Source organism: Notothenia rossii (genome assembly GCF_949606895.1).
Source record: "Notothenia rossii genome assembly, chromosome: 8".
Lineage (NCBI taxonomy): Eukaryota > Metazoa > Chordata > Actinopteri > Perciformes > Nototheniidae > Notothenia > Notothenia rossii.
The window spans coordinates 55962413-55981068 of NC_136906.1; the positions used below are offsets into that span (position 1 = coordinate 55962413).

Here is an 18656-nt window from a genome sequence, read left to right on the forward strand (position 1 = left end):
AATAAGTAATCTGTTATCAGCCACAAAAAAAAGGTCCAAAGTTGAACATTTTCACACCCTTTTGCGAGATCAGACACATGAAAGTGTAACCTAGCTCACACTTGAACATTTCACACAGCTTTTCCTATATGCTGTGACTTCATTGGGACATAATAGGGTCAAGTAAAGAAAGCATTTAGGAGAACAAAAAGGTACAAACGATCAGCAGAAGTTTTTCCATTTGTTGTTAGGGAATTATAGAAATGCATATAAAGTGATGGAGATATAAATGGATATGAAATTCAGATAGCATTATCTTATCTGTAGATTACAATCAGGGACAGTCATAGTGGAAATGCACCGCAGCACACGCCAGTGTAGCCTGCCTGCATATAAACAGAGGATGGAGATGCAAGGAAAGAGAGGAGTGCTCAGTTAGTCCGCATCGAGACGACTCAATCATGCTGCTGGTGAGTGCTTTAATTCGAACCGACGATCATGAGATTACTTTAAGGTTTATATACTACAAAATGCATAAAATGTGAGCATATTTTATGAAAAATTCATGTTTAATTTGACTTTGAATTACGAAGTCTTCCTCTTGTTGAGAACATGTATTTGAGGTAAATTCAATTGTATGCAATATTTCACATTCAGAGAATATAAATAAATGAATGAAGTAAACAAGTTAAAATATGAATAGATACAGTATATCACAATATATGTGCATTAAGTCAACTAATATGTTAGAAAGTCTGCTCAACAGAGTGCTCACCATTTTCTTGACATACGTACCTTGTGTACACTGTGTTAGTGTCTAGGTGTAGTTACCATTCTTTGTTTTATATGACTAGGAAATATAAATCACAGTGGAGGCTGGATACTGTCTATAGGTCAGGCCTTAGATCCCAAATGTTTTTATAGGACATCCAAAATTAGTTTTTATTTAATGTGGTTTTCTTTGATCAAATCCCCTCTGAATATTTGTTTTCCTGCGTAAGTAGAAGAGTTAAGTAGATCCTTTTTTCCGCTTTTCTTCAAAAATATATTTTAAGCCTCAAAAGTAAGAAGTAACAAACTGTTCACAGCAACATCAAAAAGGTCCATAGGGGAACATTTTGACACCTTGACAGGTTTTCTTATGGTTTTCTGAAATGTTTAAATACGCAAATCTAGGGTGGCTGACGGGGGCCAACGAGATACAACGGCCCAAATCACTTAAATTATTAGAAACGTTCTGCAGTTTCAAATACGATTGCATATAATAATTAAAAAATCAGGCTTGTCTAATATCAACTTTGGGGAATTTAGGAGAAATCTAGAGACATTATTACACATTTCATTACAGGTTAATAAAATAGACACTTAATTGTGTTTTTTGGTTGTTTCTTTCTGGCCTGCAGAGAGCAAATGAGCCCAAACTCTCATAACATTTTTTGATTGAATTGAATTGAATTGATTTGAAAAGGAAATCCAGCGTAACAATAACACAGAGACAGAAACGGGGCTAATGAAACATTTATATTAGACAACCTCGGGTTTTCTCTTTTCTCCACCCTCCTCTGGATTTATCTTCAGCTGCTGTGTGTTTATCTCGCCTCCTTGTGTTCAGGTGTTGAGAGCTGTGCTGCTGTTGGGCCTGGCCTCGTTGTTGCACGCTACCAGGAGAGACCAGGCGGTGAGCTTGAGTTTGGGGAATGGATCCAGACTGAGGCTGGTGATGGATCCCTCAGTGCAGAGTCAGCGCATCAGCACCTCCGACTCCTCCATCGCCAACATGTCTCTGTCTCCGTGGACGTACAGGTGAGGAGACGTCGCCCAAATATAAGGGCCCTTAATGACATTTTTCTTGTTGCCGAAAACCAGCAGTGCTTACACCTTCAGTTGTCATTTATGCACTTTGAAGGCGAGACACCAGAGGAAAAACATTGTTGTTCCACAGGCTGATGAATTTTAGGATTCAAACATATTTTTTATTTGCACTGTAACTTTTTGCTATATACAAAAACTTGCCTTGCATTGCCTTAGGATTTTATTTGACTAACTCTGAATATTACTGTCGGTTGATTTATCCTAAATTCACCAAAACGTAACATTAGACAACACCTCATTTGCATGTGAACATAATGTTTCAAAAACCTCGATAAGAAAATAATAATCATCTTCATGGGGAAGTTTCTATTTTACACAATTAAAATGTAGAGCCTTTAATATTTTTGGAAATTAAAAGGACATTTCTTTAAAGGATGTTTTCTCAGAATATTTTTTTCATATCCTAAATGTTTTTCCAAATTTAAATCAATTATCCTTGGAAATGTAATTGTATTTTATGTATAAGTGTTTTTATTGTACCATATTCAAAAGAAGCCTTGAAGATAATATGTATTTCCTTCCCCTGCAGAGACTCCTGTGTGCCCTCCCGGTGGCCTCGGAGGATCTCTCACGCTCAGTGCCTGACCTCTGGCTGTCTGAGCCTGGAGGGGGGGGGTGAGGACGCAGCTCTGGAGGCCAGACCCATCTACTACCAGGTCCTCGTCCTCCACAAGTGAGCCCCTGTCTTTGTTTTGGCCTCCGTCTTTGTTTTTCTGATGCAAGTTACAGAGCTGCAACTGTTCTTGTGTTTAGGGAATGCAGTACGTTCATTGCGTTGGACGCGTGGTCTGACACAAAATGAAAATAACTGCTGGGCATTCAATTAAAGGCAGATTTCCCATATAAAACATGTTTTTTATTACTGGAATTTGTATGTATGCCTACCAGTAGAAAATTAGGTACATATTACCCCTTTTTATCTTAAGAGCAATTTTCACTTCCAGCCGTTCTTGTTTGAGATGATTTATTTGCTTTCAATCTTAATTGTTTTATTTTTTCTAAAGGTTTTTTTTTTTTATTGATTTTAACTTAATATTACCCTTTCCATTCTTATCTTGTGTGCCAAGGATTTTTTTCTTTTTTTTTTACTTACATTTGAACAGTGGTGTAGTGGGGATTTTTTTACTGGGGGGACGCTATTTTAATTAGGTCATCCCAAACAATGCCACACACGTGCCCACGCGCGCAGTGCACTCTCAAAACGGGCAGACAGGTCCACAGAAACTACCGGTATGCGTAGTCCTACTTTAGTTACTGTACTGAAAAAAGCAGACGGCGCTGCGCTCAACACACACACAGACTCAAAACCATGGACACACTGGCATATAAATTACATAAACAATTTATAGGCCTAAATTGCATAAGCTACAGTATTGCAACTAAGCAGACAGCGCTGCTTCTCTCTCTCTCTCTTTCTCTCTCTCTCTCTATCTCCACTTTCAAAATCTATTTAAAACTCATAACAAACAAACACAATTCCCAAAGTTGTCCTGAAATTAACTTATTAAATAAACGAAACGAAAAATATAGCCTACTTATGCAAACAACATTGAATCTGGACTTGAAATTAAGCAGACAGCGTTGATTTTTTCACACACACACGAACACACGAACACACAAACACACACACACACACACACACACACACACACACACACACACACACACACACACACACACACACACACACACACACACACACACACACACACACACACACACACACACACACACACACACACACACACACACACCTTGCGTTTTGAAGACTGATACATCCGAAATGGATGAACAAACTTTGCAGCCCAGTTTCCCAGCTTTGCAGTCTATCCACGGGTATGCCTCTCGTTTCCTCCGCAACATGCTAGCATAGCTAACGTTGACGTTAGTGCTAGCATTATCCACATCTTTAGGCGGCTCTTCTGATGATGTACTAGTAGCAGCTTCACTTGTAGCTTCGGTGCCGCTAGCCTCTTTGAATGATATTCTTTTTAGAAAATAAGTCAAGTATAGAATGTTTGCCTGCCATTGTAGAGCTTTCTCGAGTCGTTAGCGTTCTTGAGGGAAAGAGCTCCCGCCAAATCACTGACACAACCCCAGCTCGCTGCGGGGTCACGAGCGTGATGAGGAATCATCATTTTTTAAGGAAATCGTTTTTATTTTTTATTATAATTACTGTGAAATGTATTATGTGTGTGTCATTATTATGCCAAATAAGTGGGGGTACGGCGTACCCCCACGTCCAACGCCCACTACACCACTGCATTTGAATGTATTTCAAAGTTTAAATGGGGGTTGAAAATGTAGTGTTTTACAGAGAAGTGGGATTTACACAAAGACAATCAGGAACAGGAGTTTATCTCTTTCTGACCTTTATTACTCATGTAATTGTACATTACGGGATGCTCATCTGTTCATCAGTTGGGAACAATTATTTTTGATTGTGGCTCGAAGTAGACATTTGTATGTATTAAGTTGACTTTTGCTTGTTTCTTTCTTTCACTTTCTGCGATACAGTCCAATTAATGATTCAATTTAATATCTCATAATGATATCATCTGTATATTTTCACTTTTGATTATTTCCCTATCCCATTCCAGAATCCTAAGGCAAGTGCACAACCACAGAGCAGGAGGGAAGAAGAGGAGGCAGTTTGACTTCAGGCTGGGGACGGAGGTGATCACGGTGGGCTGCACTTGTGTGAGGCCCAGCGTCATACCGCAGCGGCCATAACAGGACACTTTGGAATCCTTTAAATAGATGTGTGAAGTTTACAAAGACAACATAATTATCACTCTTCCACTTTCTAGTGTGAGCAAGCCTTTTAATTTAAGCCAGTGATTATAAACTGATGACTTGTGAATTGCAAAGAGTGTGTTTCTGTGCCCCCTAGTGGTGAGGAAATGCTTAATGCAGCTTTAATTTGACATTTACTGTATGTCATTTTCTTATGGAAGGGGTAGTTGTGAAATAAATATCGTATGCTATATTAGTTTTTGGGGGTTTGGTCATTTAAATATTTGTTCTCTTTTCTCTTATATTGTTTTGTAATAACCCTGTTTTTGTTTAATTGTTCACATTATCAAAAATCTTTAATAAAGTTTTAAAGCCAACTGTGATGTCTAATTGCGCTCTGAAATGTATTATATATATATTTTTCGAAACAACAATATTATTTGTATTCTGTAACTTACTTTTATATCATATTTTAAAAAAAACACGTATTTTCTTCCATTAAAAGTACACACTATAAATTGTTTTACTTTATATAGTAATAATTTATATTTATGCCTTGTTGTCTTGTTTCATGGATACGACCAATTAAGCAAAGAAAGTACATTTGAAAAAAGGGAACCAGTGTATAGGCCTACAGTCTACTTAAAATCGTTTGTATTTTCCTTTATAGATACTAAAAGTATTATCTAGCGTCTTTATTCAAATTAGAACTGGAGTTTATTATCTAACCTTTGACTTTAATTCATATTTTGTTATAAAATGTAATTTCAAATATAGATTGAATTCTTATTTATCATAATATATTGGTTTGGTAAAACTGCCCAAACAACCTCTAGCAAAAAATGCCTGTACGTAACCTGAAAGGCAAGACCCAGGGCAAAGAAAAACCCAGTAACATGTGGTCAGTGTGTGTTTATTTGCATGCAAAACATCCACATATGATATCAATCCACGAATGATGAGACACTATGTGTGAGTTCAGTCAAGCCGTTTTTACTGACCATGCCAAATAAATACAATCAATCCAGCCTCGAAGATATACAGCGACACACAGTTACAGCAAGTACAAACCCCATGTTACCACTCCCCAGCTACAGTGCAAACATTTTAGACATTTCAATCAAGTCAGTATGACTCAACAACTCAAGCAAGTTTCATCTTTCTGTTTCGGTTTACTTTACCTTTGGAAATCATAAACTGACAATCAGAGCACATTGACACATGCCAAAGCATAGGGAGAGCGCTGTAAGCCAGAACCCCCCCCCCCCCCCCCCCCCCCCAAATTCATCTTTTCAAAATCAAATCTCTCCAAATTCTGAACTGCTGTGACTCATTACTCTTTGCGATGTTATTGTTGTTTATACTGCATATTCCTGCTGTCCTTCACGTGTGCTTTTGAGTTGTGCTTAATGAAATTAAGAGTGCAATCAGTGCTCTAAATCTAACAGTCAAATGCAAGTCACTGATCTACAACTACACTACCGTTAGAGTTTCACAAAGAGCCAGAAAATACAGCAGGGCTCCCTCTGTTTCCAAGTTTTTTAAATTCCTTTTATTCCCCCTTCGCGCTGCGGAAAGAAACGAAAGCCTGATTCCTCATTTCATAATCATAAACCAAGTTGTGAGATTTACTGAGGTCTGAGACGTCCCCAGACAGCAATCCCAAACATTGTGTAGTGAAGAATTAGCATGGCAGACCAAGCGAAATCCATTTTTATTTTTATTTCAGAAACAGCAGAAGGGTTAGGGTTGTGTGTACTGACTGGTACGTCTTTTCTCACTGGTTGTGACTGAACTACATCTGTGTGTCCATTTCTATATAGCACATCATGTTTTACTTGGTAACAATTTAGATTACAACTCCCTTTTCCATAGTAATAGTCTGATTGAACATCAATGGTGTTGGCCGTATTTCTGCAAAATTGTCAGCATCATCAAAGCATCATCAGGCGAAACAGCTCGCCTAACGATGCTAAAACATGCAGGCAGTTGTCCTTTCCTGCAGAAATGAAAGGTATCGTTCAAATTGTTACCTCCTCCTCTCTTGATGCAGCTTTTATTCTTCACCAAACAACCATTGTCGCCCCTCTTTTAAAAGGTGATTTGTTTTCGATGCGACCCAACCCCCCTACCCACTTTCATTTAGAAAAAAGAGATTTTATTTTCGGATTTCAACATCAAGCATCGGCTAAACTTTGTACAGCTTGTTCAGAATCGTTAGAGCATACATCAAATATGAAAAAGCTATCCCCTTTGTTTGAGTTGATTTTGGGTTTCTTTCTTTCCTGCACTGTTTTGATTCCCTTATTTTTTTTACCAGCTCGTAAAACTCCCGCTCTTTTTCCTTTCATCGTCTTCTCCACTCATCTATCGGCAGGCTTCCTCCTTCATCTCCTTGTTCTTCCTCACTTCCTCTGCGTGTTTGTCCTGCCAGACAAACACAGAGACATTGCAACATCAGAGTCAATAGCATGCATGAATACATTAGCATTCATGAGGCAGGAACGACTGTTCATAAAACTTTGAACAGGGGAATTACTTAGACTGGGGAGAACTAACCACTATTTTCCGCCTAATATAATATTCATCATTACTGATCAAGCTTGTGTGAAAACCCAGTCTAAGATACGGAAGGTACGCCTCATTTGCACACAAAAAAAACTCCAATATCAGGTCTCAAAATGAAAAGAAATTAATTTGAGAACAAATCTTTAGTTTTAGAGGTGCGAATGTGTGGATTTTTGAGTTGAAGCTCTGGACAGAGCCAACCTTGCAGTTTTCCCTATTTCCAGTCTGTTTCCATGCTAGGTTAGCTTCCTGCTGCTGGTGGTCAAATATTGGTGACAAGTATGAAGCTAGAGCGAGAGGAGACCATTACCTTAGCTTAGCATAAAGATGGTTCATTGTTATTTTTACATTTTTGTCTCTGTATAAATTAAATAAACACATGATTAAGAGATCTAAAAAGGTCAAATTGTTCAGCTAAGCTTGGCTAATTGCAGGCCCGGTTCTACGGGGGTGCATATGGGTGCATTGCACCCTCAGTTGAGTTGTTATGCATCCTCATTTGAAAAATTAAAAGTGAATAAAAAAAGAGTCTAAAGTGAAAAATATTACATATATAATAACAATAATAATAATAATAATTGTAGTAATAACATTAATAATAAGAAGAATAAGAAGAATATAGTCAATGATGGACATCAGAAAATGGTTAAAACAACCAGCCCTTATCGCCAGCAGTAACAATGCATCTACTGCAGGTAATAACAGTTCAGATCATGGGGACATTACGTTACCCGCGGACACTGTCGTGGACACTAACGTCCTCCCGCCCCAATTCTCCGGCTTTGCCCGCCTCGCCCACGGAGGCGGAGCAGCCGCAGCCGTCTTCGTTGCCCCAAACACCGCCACCCCTCAGCCCGCAAGTGCCAGAGGACCTCGGCAAAACAGACCCTGCCCAGGTATATTTAAAAAAGTACCCAACTCGCCTGTACAGTGGGGTAAGACGCTCATTTTGCAGATGTAGACATTTCGGTTCAAGTACATCAGATGCCTTCACCACAACTGTACCAGAGTACCAACCGCTGTCTCCTGGTACTCATCTGAGTAACTCACTCACTAAAAATGAAATACTAGCCTATATGACAGAAAAACAAGAATAACGTTTAAAAGGGGAGTGATTTGCAAAATATCCATAGAAAAATCTGCTTACAGTTCTGTTTCATATGGGTGTTGAGAGATGTATCCATAGATCTCTTCATTTTGCTCTCAAAGTGCACCAGATTGATGCTTTCAACTTCAATATTTAAAAAAAAATCTTCCCGGGGGAGCATACCCCCGGACCCCCCGAGAGGAGACGAGGACCCCCCTAGAGGGTGTTAGGTCCACTCCCCACTTATAAAAATAGCCCTTTACCCCTGCACCCTATCTAATCTCAGATGCACCCTAAGTGATTTTGTTCTGGAACCGGGCCTGGCTAATTGTCTCACAGCTCTGGCCTTGAGTAGTCTCAATCTTGGCCTGTTTTCAGTCTTTATGCTAAGCTAAGTTTGCTTGGTGATGCTGGTGTACAAATATAGGCTACAATTATGGACTTAAGGAGTCTTTTACCCTAGCTTAGCATAAAGATCATAAATTGTTGTTTTTACGTTGCTATTTCTGAATGAATTATGTATTACATTAACACAATGCAAATTGTTAGGTAGTCCGATTTAGATATGTAAAAAGGAAATATTTGTTATTTATTTAAGAGACAGTTAACTACCTGTTTCCTCTGTCCAGCTTGTATGCTAAGCTAGGCTAATTGTCTCAGAGCTCTAGCTTTGGGTAGTATCAATCTTCTCATCTAACTTTTCGTTTATAGGCTGTGAAATAATTTTTAAAGGAACAGATCGACATATTGGGAAATAAATGTTTTCCCTTTCTTAGAAGATAGTTAAAAGCGAAGATTGTACCACTGTCATCTAACTGTTTTATAGGGTGATAATAAGCATATTTCTCAAATGTTTGAGCCTTTCCTTTAATAATACCCAAGTACAGTGCACAATAGATCAAGTTTGGGCCTAGCATGAAACATTTGACTTTCTATTTCTGAAAATAACTTCATCATAATGTTGGATTCGAAGAGGGGGGATCGCACAAGTTGAACTCCCTGGAATGAGGACTGGGTTACTGCATACCATACATTTAGCTGAAAAAAAAACTAACCAAACAGCAAGAGTTTCCAGGAAAGAAAATATTGCAAAACTTGATCCGTCTGTGTCTATGATTAATTTCTTCCAGATCTCTGCTGTGCTAGGTCCTGACCGAAAAATACTGAGTACAAAAGTCCATAAATTCATCATCTGTTTAGTTATGCATGAGAAAAAGAAATATGGAACACAAAAACCGTTCAGGACTATTAATACCATCCAACAATGGTTGTAAATGATCATACCTTCTCCTGCAGCCTCTCCAGCATGGCGGCCAGCAGGGCCTCCCTGTTCTCCTTGTTGGCCTCCATCTTCTGCTCAAGCTTCTCCTTGACGTTCTTGATGAAGTTGTTGTTCTCCTCGAAGGCCTTCTGGATCACCCCGCGCTCGTGCTCTCTCTTCTCCGCCAGGTGCTTCAGCAGCTCAGCCTCCTGGCACTAGAGGGAGATAGAGAGCACAGATGGTAAATCAACTTTAACTGCAGATGCAGATATTTAACAGATATCCTAACCCTAAAAGTGCTTCTTCTTTGAGTGGCACAGATGATTGCTCTAAAGTTAGTCTTAAAAACAAAAAAGTAATTTACATTATTGCTGACTGTATATGCATTTTTAAACAGCAAGGTTTCTTTAAAATTGCATGTTGTTAAACTTGCCCCCCTTTTACTTCAATTCAATTCAACTTGGTAACACAGAGAGCGTAATTGATTGACAAATGTTCATTTTGTAGGTAACCTAAACAGTTAACACTTAAAAACACAGCTCATCTGCATCCTCAGGATTGTGTAAGTGTAAATAAGTTACATCACCTTTTTCAAACTAAGCCCTGCCCACCGTGACAAACCATGGCAAATAGTGCGTTGTAAAAAAGAAAAACTGAAATGTCCAATAAAAGAACCAAAACTGTTTATCTTGGCAGAATGTGGTGTTTTTATATTGAACTCCATTACTTACAGTCAGAAGCTGATAAGAGTCTGAGAATATACATGTTCAGGGCCTTTAATGCAGCTAATAAACCGATGATTATAAACGGAAATGTGTGATGTTGCAGGTGTGTGTGACCCCTTTGTTTTGCAGGACACATTCTCTGTGCCAGCTAATTTCCCTCTCCCCTCCCCTCCTCCCCCGTCTCCCCCTGTCCTCTTAGCCTGATGAATATGATCTTTTGTGAGTGTGTCCTTTCATGATTGCCCTTGTACTTTCATGTCCCCCTTTTCATCTTCCCTCCGCTTGTGTTTCCTCCCTTCCTTCGCATCAACTCCAACACTCCCTCCCTCTTTCCTTTCATCCATTTCCACCCTATTTCCTCCCGAGTGGATAAATCAAGCTGCCCACAAAGAGCGTTGTCAGATGTTTGACAATGTTTGAAAGAGCTACAAATAGCTAGGGTTAGGGTTACAGCTTAGGGTTAGGATCTGTCCAGTTGGATGATACAAACACCCAACCCCACCTCTTCTCAACTCCCCTCACCTTTCGCCTCTCCTCGGCAGCCTCCAGTTTCTTCTGGATCTCCTCCAGAGACGGGTCTCGGCGCTGTGGCATGGAGGTGTTGAGCTCTGGCACTCCGTCAAAGGATGGGGGCTTGAGGATGACCTCGAAGGCCTGGCCAGAAGTCCTCTTGTTCAGCTCAATCACCTCCACGTCTTTGATGACGCGCCAGCCCAGGTCCACCGCATCTGTGGTGTTGGGTTTTGGCCATGTTTAGATCATATAATAATAATAATAAGATAGAATAACACTGTTACACACCATCAATGTGATTTGTTGTAAATGGTGTGGTTTGTGGTTATCCATCCTTCCATTCTACATGGTTCTGCGTAGGAATTATAGTTTGTTCTTTTACCAAAATGACTAGTGCCTCCATTCGTGCAAGAGTGACTTCTCTTTACCTTCTGCCTTGTATGTAGGTTTGTCTGCAGTCTGCGGGTTGAGGCAGGCACAGAACAGAGACACCAGGGGGAGCTCTTTGACCTTCTCTTTGTAGGCTGAGGACACACACATACACACACACACACACACACACACACACACACACACACACACACACAGAGATACACACGTTTTGTTAGGCTTGATATTGTCTTAACTGAATGATGGTGCAATTCTCCTTTTCAATGACAGTGACACGTCATTCTTATTATGTTATTATCACTGTCACAACACTGACAAGATAAATGGTTCAGATAATAAACGTAGAACAATGGAATCATAGTGCAGCATATACAGTAAAGGGAAAAGGGAGCAGTGACTTTGTGCTGAGGCTGCATTTACCTGCCAGAGTCATCTTCTCGCTGTGTATGTAACTCTCCAGTGATGCTGAAGATCCTACTCAGTCTGCCAGAAAGGGACACAAAGAGGCAGAGGGGAGTAAAGCAGCAATTAAAGGTCACATTATGAATGTGAGAAGCAGTGGCTAAGGACAGATTTTGCCAAACCGCAAGCTGCATAGCGCTTGTTTTAGCACCTCCCATTAAGGTTTAATACGACCAATCAGAGAACATCAGAGGGTCATGTGCCAAGGATAGTTTGAATACCATGACATACTGGGGACATTAAAGCAGGGAAGTAAATTCGAACTAATCATATACAAAATATTATCAAACACATAATCACAAGGCTTTTTTTCTATGGTCCTCATCAGATATCTATGATTTCTTCATGTGAACAAAAAAAAGCCCATCCCTCCAAAAGATTAAAACAAGAAAGGTCGACAAAATTCCCTTTCAGACCAATGCGGTTCCAGGGCCCGTTCGGAGCTATACCCTGATAAGCACCAGTTTTTCCTGTTCACAGCGGAGCCGGCTCTGAACACCAACAAATTGTCAGTCTAGAAGCAAGGATCGCATACGTCACGCTTACGTCGGAGGGGTGCGAGATTAACCTGAGCTAACAGTTCATGGCGAGTACGGCAAATAAAAGTTGTAACAAGCAGTAGTGCTGAGCAGAGTGACTAGAACGCAACCACACACTTGGAAGAAAAAAACACACTTTATAAAGTCAGGCAACACTAACAGGCTTCGTGTGACTCTGTTTATTTGTACCTTACTTCCATCTGTTCGCTGTTATTGATAATTGTGGAGAGCAGGCAGACGTTTTGTTTTGTATTATAGCAGCTATCAGATGGAATCAATACATGGGCTGCACTGGTTGTCATGTCCGACTATCACAAGTAGAATCATAATGAAAAATATGCCGGTAAAATGTGCCTGTAGAAAACGGCTTATGCCGCAATAGGATAGCAACAACAAGTAGTCAAGTTACAGTCAGTTTAGCTTCGGTTGCTATGCTAACATCACCCATTTTATACAGAGAAACTTTCATAACAGCGTTGTGATGCCAAACAGCGTCAATTCATACTGAAACACATTCACTTATGGGGAATTGGGGACAGGTATCAGCTGCTTGTGTGACAGTCAGACAGTGAATACTTTACAGCGGCCGCTCCCGTGTGAGTTAAAGGGAGAATAAACTCCAGTGGAAGAGCAATACTGCAGCGTTAGGTAAATGCCGGTGAAACACATAAATAAATAATGAACCACGGCACTCTGGAGAAAAGTTTAAGGTTGGAGAAGTAGTTATTTAATTTAATCTGGCTTTGTATGATTAAAAGTAACAAGATCATCGACCCTACGCCGTCCCCCGTTGTTGTGAGCTGCGCCATTGGGGAGAAAATCAGCGACGTAAGCGGTGACGTCATGACGCCGCAGCGGCAGCACCAGTCTGGCTCTGGGCGGTGTGACCAAAACGGGGGCTGAAAAGAAAAACCAGTTCCGAACCAGAAGAGCACTAGCACGGAGCTAGAACAGGAACCGCGTTGTTGTGAAAGGGGCAACAAAGGCACTTTAAAATCTCATTCAGTGAAAAATTGCATTCTTGTCTACCCTCAACACACCAGTGATCAGCAATGCTATGTCCAATCTTATATCATTCATTTATTTTGCTTCCCAAAATTCAACTGAGAGAACAGACTTAAAAATCCCATCAAGACATGTGAATATATTCCGTTTTTTTTAACAAACATTTAAAAAAACGTCCCTTCTCACGCATTGAACAATTCAGAATCTATGCAAATGCAAATATTGTATATTTCAAAATGTTACTGTAAATACTAAAAGATGTCTTCTACTTCAGTTTTCATTTTGTGATAATCCGAAATAGTGCATTTACTAGTACTACTGTAATGTGTTATCAGCTGCCAATAAACTGTTACAGAAGAAGAGGTGCCAAGATGGCATACAGAGTGCCGCTCTATCCAAAACATTTTTTTGTTCATGTAGAAAATGTGATTAAACAGCAGCTTGAGTGACATACCACATGCTTAATGTGCTTCATAATTTGTTAGCTAAGGTCGCAAAAGTTGACATTGCAATTGTTGTAGTTTAGTTTTATAAACACACCTACTTTTCAAAAAAGTGTGAATTTGAATTTTTTGGTGTACTTTTGAGTGTTCCAAACCCATGTTTCGTTTATGCACAATTTGAAACAAGGCATAAAAACAGGGAAATGGAAAGACACTAAAGGCTATGTCTCCACTGCATGGTAGGCTTAGCTGTATTCAACATGACTCAGCGTTTAGTTTATCGCTTTGAGCTGTGGAAGTTGTGAAAAGTACCTGTCACGAAGTATACAGTATATTGGTTGATGTTTAAGGCTAGCTCAGGCAAAAGTAGAAGGTGAAGTTAAAACGCTAGAGACCACTGAAAATTGTCATGGTGTACTGTGGTGGCCCTCATTAGCAACCACATTTTTTTAATTTAGTTGTAGGGTCCCACTGTCTGAAAAAGTGCATTGTCTGATTTAAGTTTACACTTTCACAGATCAGACCATGATGGGTTATATAACTACTTGTGATGGCACAAAATCCTGCATGGATGGACACACCTTATTCCTGGCTCTTAGTGTTGCAGTGAGTCACAGCTGGGACACAAGTGGAAGAAACATCAGTCATTAAAAAAAGCAGGAGGAAAATATTAATAACAAGCGCAACATCAACCATGACATCAGCCTGTTTCACCACCTGCTGAAAATGTAAACCTGAGTGTTGTAATGAGAGCAGATGTGCCTCTGTGACGGTGGCCTGTTAATCATTTCAAACCACACTCATTAATTTTCATTCAAGAGTCCCTCAATTGAATTAATTCAAACAGATATCGAGTCAAACTTAATGACACATTACACTTGAATATCTGTTGTCTGCTAATTGGATCATATTATTATGTGAGAATCCAGCAGTGCCTACAATGATGACCTTTTCACAGCTGAGTGCACACACTCATTAAGATTGTCTTTTCAATTCTGGTGTTCAGTATCATAAGCACACTCATCATGTGGACACCCTCCAGAATCAGGTGTTAAAGCAAACAGGCTGAGGAGTAATAATAGATACAGCAGTTTGAACATGTTTCCACCACAGGGTTAGACATCCCAATGGTTACTGATGTGGGCCCAATTAAATTTAACATCTGTCGACCAGAAATATCCCACCTGCTTTCAACTACTTTCCCCTTCAAAGATAGGGTTTTATATAGCTCATCATCTGAGCTACACGCTGGTACAGTGGAAGGCAGAATGCAATACAAGCAGGAAATACACTTTGTCTGTGTTAGCCTTGTTGTCCAACATATAGGAATATTTCATCTTAAATAAAATGTTGTTGGGCTAAAGAAAATGTAATGGCAAAAATGAAACTTAAAGGTAAAATGTCGACAGCATTCATGTTGCTAGAAGGTGAGTAGCCTGTGTTAACTTGGCTATCAAGACCATGGCTGGGTTAAAGGAATTGTTGGACAATCTTCATGATGTGCTTCTTTTCTTCACAAACCGTAACAATTATGAACAACAGTTTTTGCAATCTTTTGCAATCTGTGCAATATCTCTGCTTGTTAATGTGCACCTTTTATAATATCCACTATCCACAATACGCCAGGAAGTAGCTCCTGCAGTTCACCAAGGGGTAGGCTAGTTATAGCACACCATTTCCGATAAAAACAATTAACAAACAAGACACAACATGTTCATTTTGTTTAAATTGGTGTAGCCTATGTTTGAACCTTGGAAGGAGCTATGCTAACTGTGGCTTTGACTATTAATGCTAAACTAATCCTTGCTCCAGCATTAAAGCTCACCCCACTTCTAAGCCTATCAGAAAGACCTCTTTACAGGAGACGTTGCAGGATTGGTATCAATCTTTACATGTAACTCTGATCTCAAACAATTTCTTAAAACTTGGAACATTAGCTTAGCTAACTAGCTAGCTACCTACCTACCTACCCACCCAGATAACGTAATCTGTCTGTCTGTTTGTGTGTGCCTGCATTTTAAGCAGTTGTTTAGCATGTGACATGCCTGAAGCTTCAGAGAGTGACATAAGATTGCTAATGAGAAAAAGACAGAGAGAAGTTTAATTTCAGTGTGGAGCAAATGCTCACCTGACCAATCTGACATGGCTCCCTGTGGGACTTAAAAGTCAAGGGCACCCACGTGTGCATGTATAGACACTGAACATAAATGTTTGCCACACACACACAAGACACACAACGCACGCACATACACACACAGACGCACGCACGCACGCACGCACACACAGCTGCTTCTTATCTAATGAAACCACTGAGGCAGCAAATCAATGGATGCTCTGCTTCCTGCAGGAGAAGTGCTCTATTTCATGTGTGTCAATGCAGAGGGAGAACAACTTGTAACTTGTTGGTCTTGGTGCACTGGGACATTTGGCTCAAAATGATTTGAATTTATCTTGTGATAAACATGGAATTTTCATCCCAAAAGATCACCACCTTCTGAAGGTAATGTTTCTCTTTCTCTGCAATTTGGTCTAATTAATATATAATAATATCTACAGTTTATGAGAACAGGAAATACTTGCATTTCTCTTCGGTGGATGTGACACATTTGCAAATATACATGTTCGACTCACATCCATCACACTGCGAGCAAAATGGGCAAAAAAAAAGCTGGAAGCAGCAGACATGCCAATTCGTTTTTGCATGGAGTTCAACTTTTGTGAACTGTCAGGTGTATATTGTTGGATGAGAATAGTGATGCATATCTTGTGTCTTCATGCTTAATATGAAGCTATATCAAGCAGTCAGTTAGCTTATCTTATCTCAGGTTAGCTTAGCACATAGACTGGAAATAAGGGGAAACAGCTAGCCTGGCTTGGTCAAAAGGCCAACATCTGCCAACCAGTACCTCGTTAGTTCACAAATTACCTTGCTGTATATCATATGTTTGTGGTCAATAAATGAATTCTCTTTAAAAACAAAACTATTTTGGGCATTGTTTCCAGAAAAATAACACATTTTGTAAAAGGGACTTAAACTTCAACATATTATCAACCTTGCAGTAGTTTTATTTTTTACTTGAAAATTATTCTGAAAATATATCAATTTATTTTCTTCAAATTTTCAGCACATTGATACTTTTACTGTTCCAGATGAACCCTGAGGTTTTTTTTCACGATTGACTGTTTCCATGGGTACAGTCCTTCATGTGCCTGTATACACTTTCATATTTGCATGAATCCTGAACATCATCTTATGGCACCTGTGATAATTTCTAATAAGAGTCTAATAATAGATTTCTCATAGGAGGAGCAGTTAAACGGACTTCAACTTAACACCATACTTTCAATACAGCATACCATTTGTATCAAGATAATATCAACATTTGTTAACACCCAGCTATCTGGCATTTTTATGAGCCAATTTGATTTTGGTTGGATGGTTGGTTTTACAGAGATTGCTTTTATAAATTGTTGTCTTCCCATCTTTTGTAATACCTGCACAATGCACCGCACGAAAACAAATAGAAACTAAATTCCCTCTTCTTATATATTTCTCTCTCCCCTTTCCAAAAACAGACACAAAGCTGTGTCTGCATGGAGGATCAATAATAAATGACACCCGTTGTATACAGTTTGCGGGCACACCGAGTTCTCTCCCCCTCTCTCCCCCTCTCTCCCCCTCTCCCTTTGCCTCCTTCTATGTCAGCAGGTGCAGTGCATCATCACCCTCGCCCCTTTACTCCCTTAATATACACACAGTCACAAACACACACAACGAGGTACCTTCAGTCTTGCAATAAAACACAACAGAACAGAAATGTAATGCAGGTATGTGTGTTTTTGTAATGCAGACTTACCCCCCTCTGTCCCTTTCTCTCTGCTGCTGCTGATGGACCGGTGACTACGGTTACCCCCGTCTGGCTGCACGGATACAGGCGCCGGGCAACAGCATCAGCAACAGCCTCAGTGCTGCCTCCATGACATCACCTTGGAGACGTCTTATTGGCCCGAGCCACTGCCAGCATCCAAGGCTCTCAGCCAATTAGAGCAGAGTGGAAGGATGGGGGGGGAGGACCGTCAGCTCTTTGTGTTGTACCGCAGGGTGGGTGGAGGAATCACTGTTTTATTATGTGGTGCAGGAGTGTGTGTGTGTGTGTGCATGTGTGTGTCTGAATGTATATTATGCATGATCTTGAGTTGAGGGAAATAGTGTGAGAAATTGGTGAAGATTGGTAGACTGGGTGTGTGTGCATCTCAGCAGGGGGCCCAGCTAGGAGGCACGCAGAACACTAAATTATTTAGATCCTAAGGGTAGAGTATAGAACAAGCAAAACACATTTTGTATTGTGAAGCACATGCAGTTCATTTTATTCAATATTTGCTATTTTTGTTGTGAGCACAAATACAAATGTGTGACTTCTGCAGGCTTAACCCAGGCAGCACTCTGCACCAAAACATAATATATCTTGTAGTGAGGGCAGTTGTGACAGAGACAATCTCTTGTTGTGTGCTATAAGTAAAATTGAACAATATAAATATCGTATTCACCAGACATTATCCAGAGTTCTTATAAAAACCGGCTTTAAATTGCTTAATTTTCATGTTATATTTTATGTTGTCTATATCCTGGGCAACATCTATACATTATTCCTGGAATATGACGCACCACCTTCTCTGTGTGATAATTTGATCATATACAAATTGATGAAGGAATATAAGACATTATGCAATGTCTCGAGATCAGGTAACAAAAGCAATACTCTCTTCCATTACCTCCTTCAGCAAATAACCAACCTATCCTAACCAAATAAAAAGTGCCAGTAAAAACATTCACACAAACCTGTTATTTAGGACCCCCAAAACCTCTGGCTGGAATTACCAAGGTTTCCCATTTTTTCTAGTCTTGCTCACAGATACAATCTTAAAGTATGGTCAATAATTTCACAAGCGTTATGTGACTTTTCACACAAATACCTAACGTAACGTGAAATAGTTATCATTCTCCTCTTCCATTCTGCTGAGCTCCACAGAGCTTCATAGTGTTTTTCAGCTGATTGTTTGGTTTTACTGCCCACA

General features: G+C 39.8%; 2 protein-coding genes across 3 annotated transcripts; one reads left to right on the forward strand and one right to left on the reverse strand.

The window, feature by feature from the left end:
- Nucleotides 1-413: 413 nt before the first annotated feature.
- LOC307015077 (interleukin-17F-like) lies at nucleotides 414-5844 on the forward strand. The gene is made up of 4 exons (XM_079643450.1): nucleotides 414-449; nucleotides 1592-1782; nucleotides 2381-2524; nucleotides 4452-5844. The coding sequence occupies exons 1-4, from the start codon at nucleotides 441-443 to the stop codon at nucleotides 4582-4584; spliced, it is 477 nt and encodes a 158-aa protein (XP_079499576.1). The 5' UTR covers nucleotides 414-440; the 3' UTR covers nucleotides 4585-5844.
- stmn4 (stathmin-like 4) lies at nucleotides 5565-17568 on the reverse strand. 2 transcript variants are annotated; one of them, XM_079643448.1, is made up of 6 exons: nucleotides 17438-17568; nucleotides 11552-11614; nucleotides 11170-11265; nucleotides 10751-10956; nucleotides 9527-9718; nucleotides 5565-7014 (listed from the first exon to the last, which is right to left on the reverse strand). In XM_079643448.1, the coding sequence occupies exons 2-6, from the start codon at nucleotides 11562-11564 to the stop codon at nucleotides 6955-6957; spliced, it is 567 nt and encodes a 188-aa protein (XP_079499574.1). In that variant the 5' UTR covers nucleotides 11565-11614; nucleotides 17438-17568; the 3' UTR covers nucleotides 5565-6954. The 2 variants fall into 2 exon arrangements, with proteins under 2 accessions (XP_079499574.1, XP_079499575.1); XM_079643449.1 differs by having other exon boundaries at nucleotides 11552-11617; nucleotides 17437-17522.
- Nucleotides 17569-18656: the final 1088 nt, after the last annotated feature.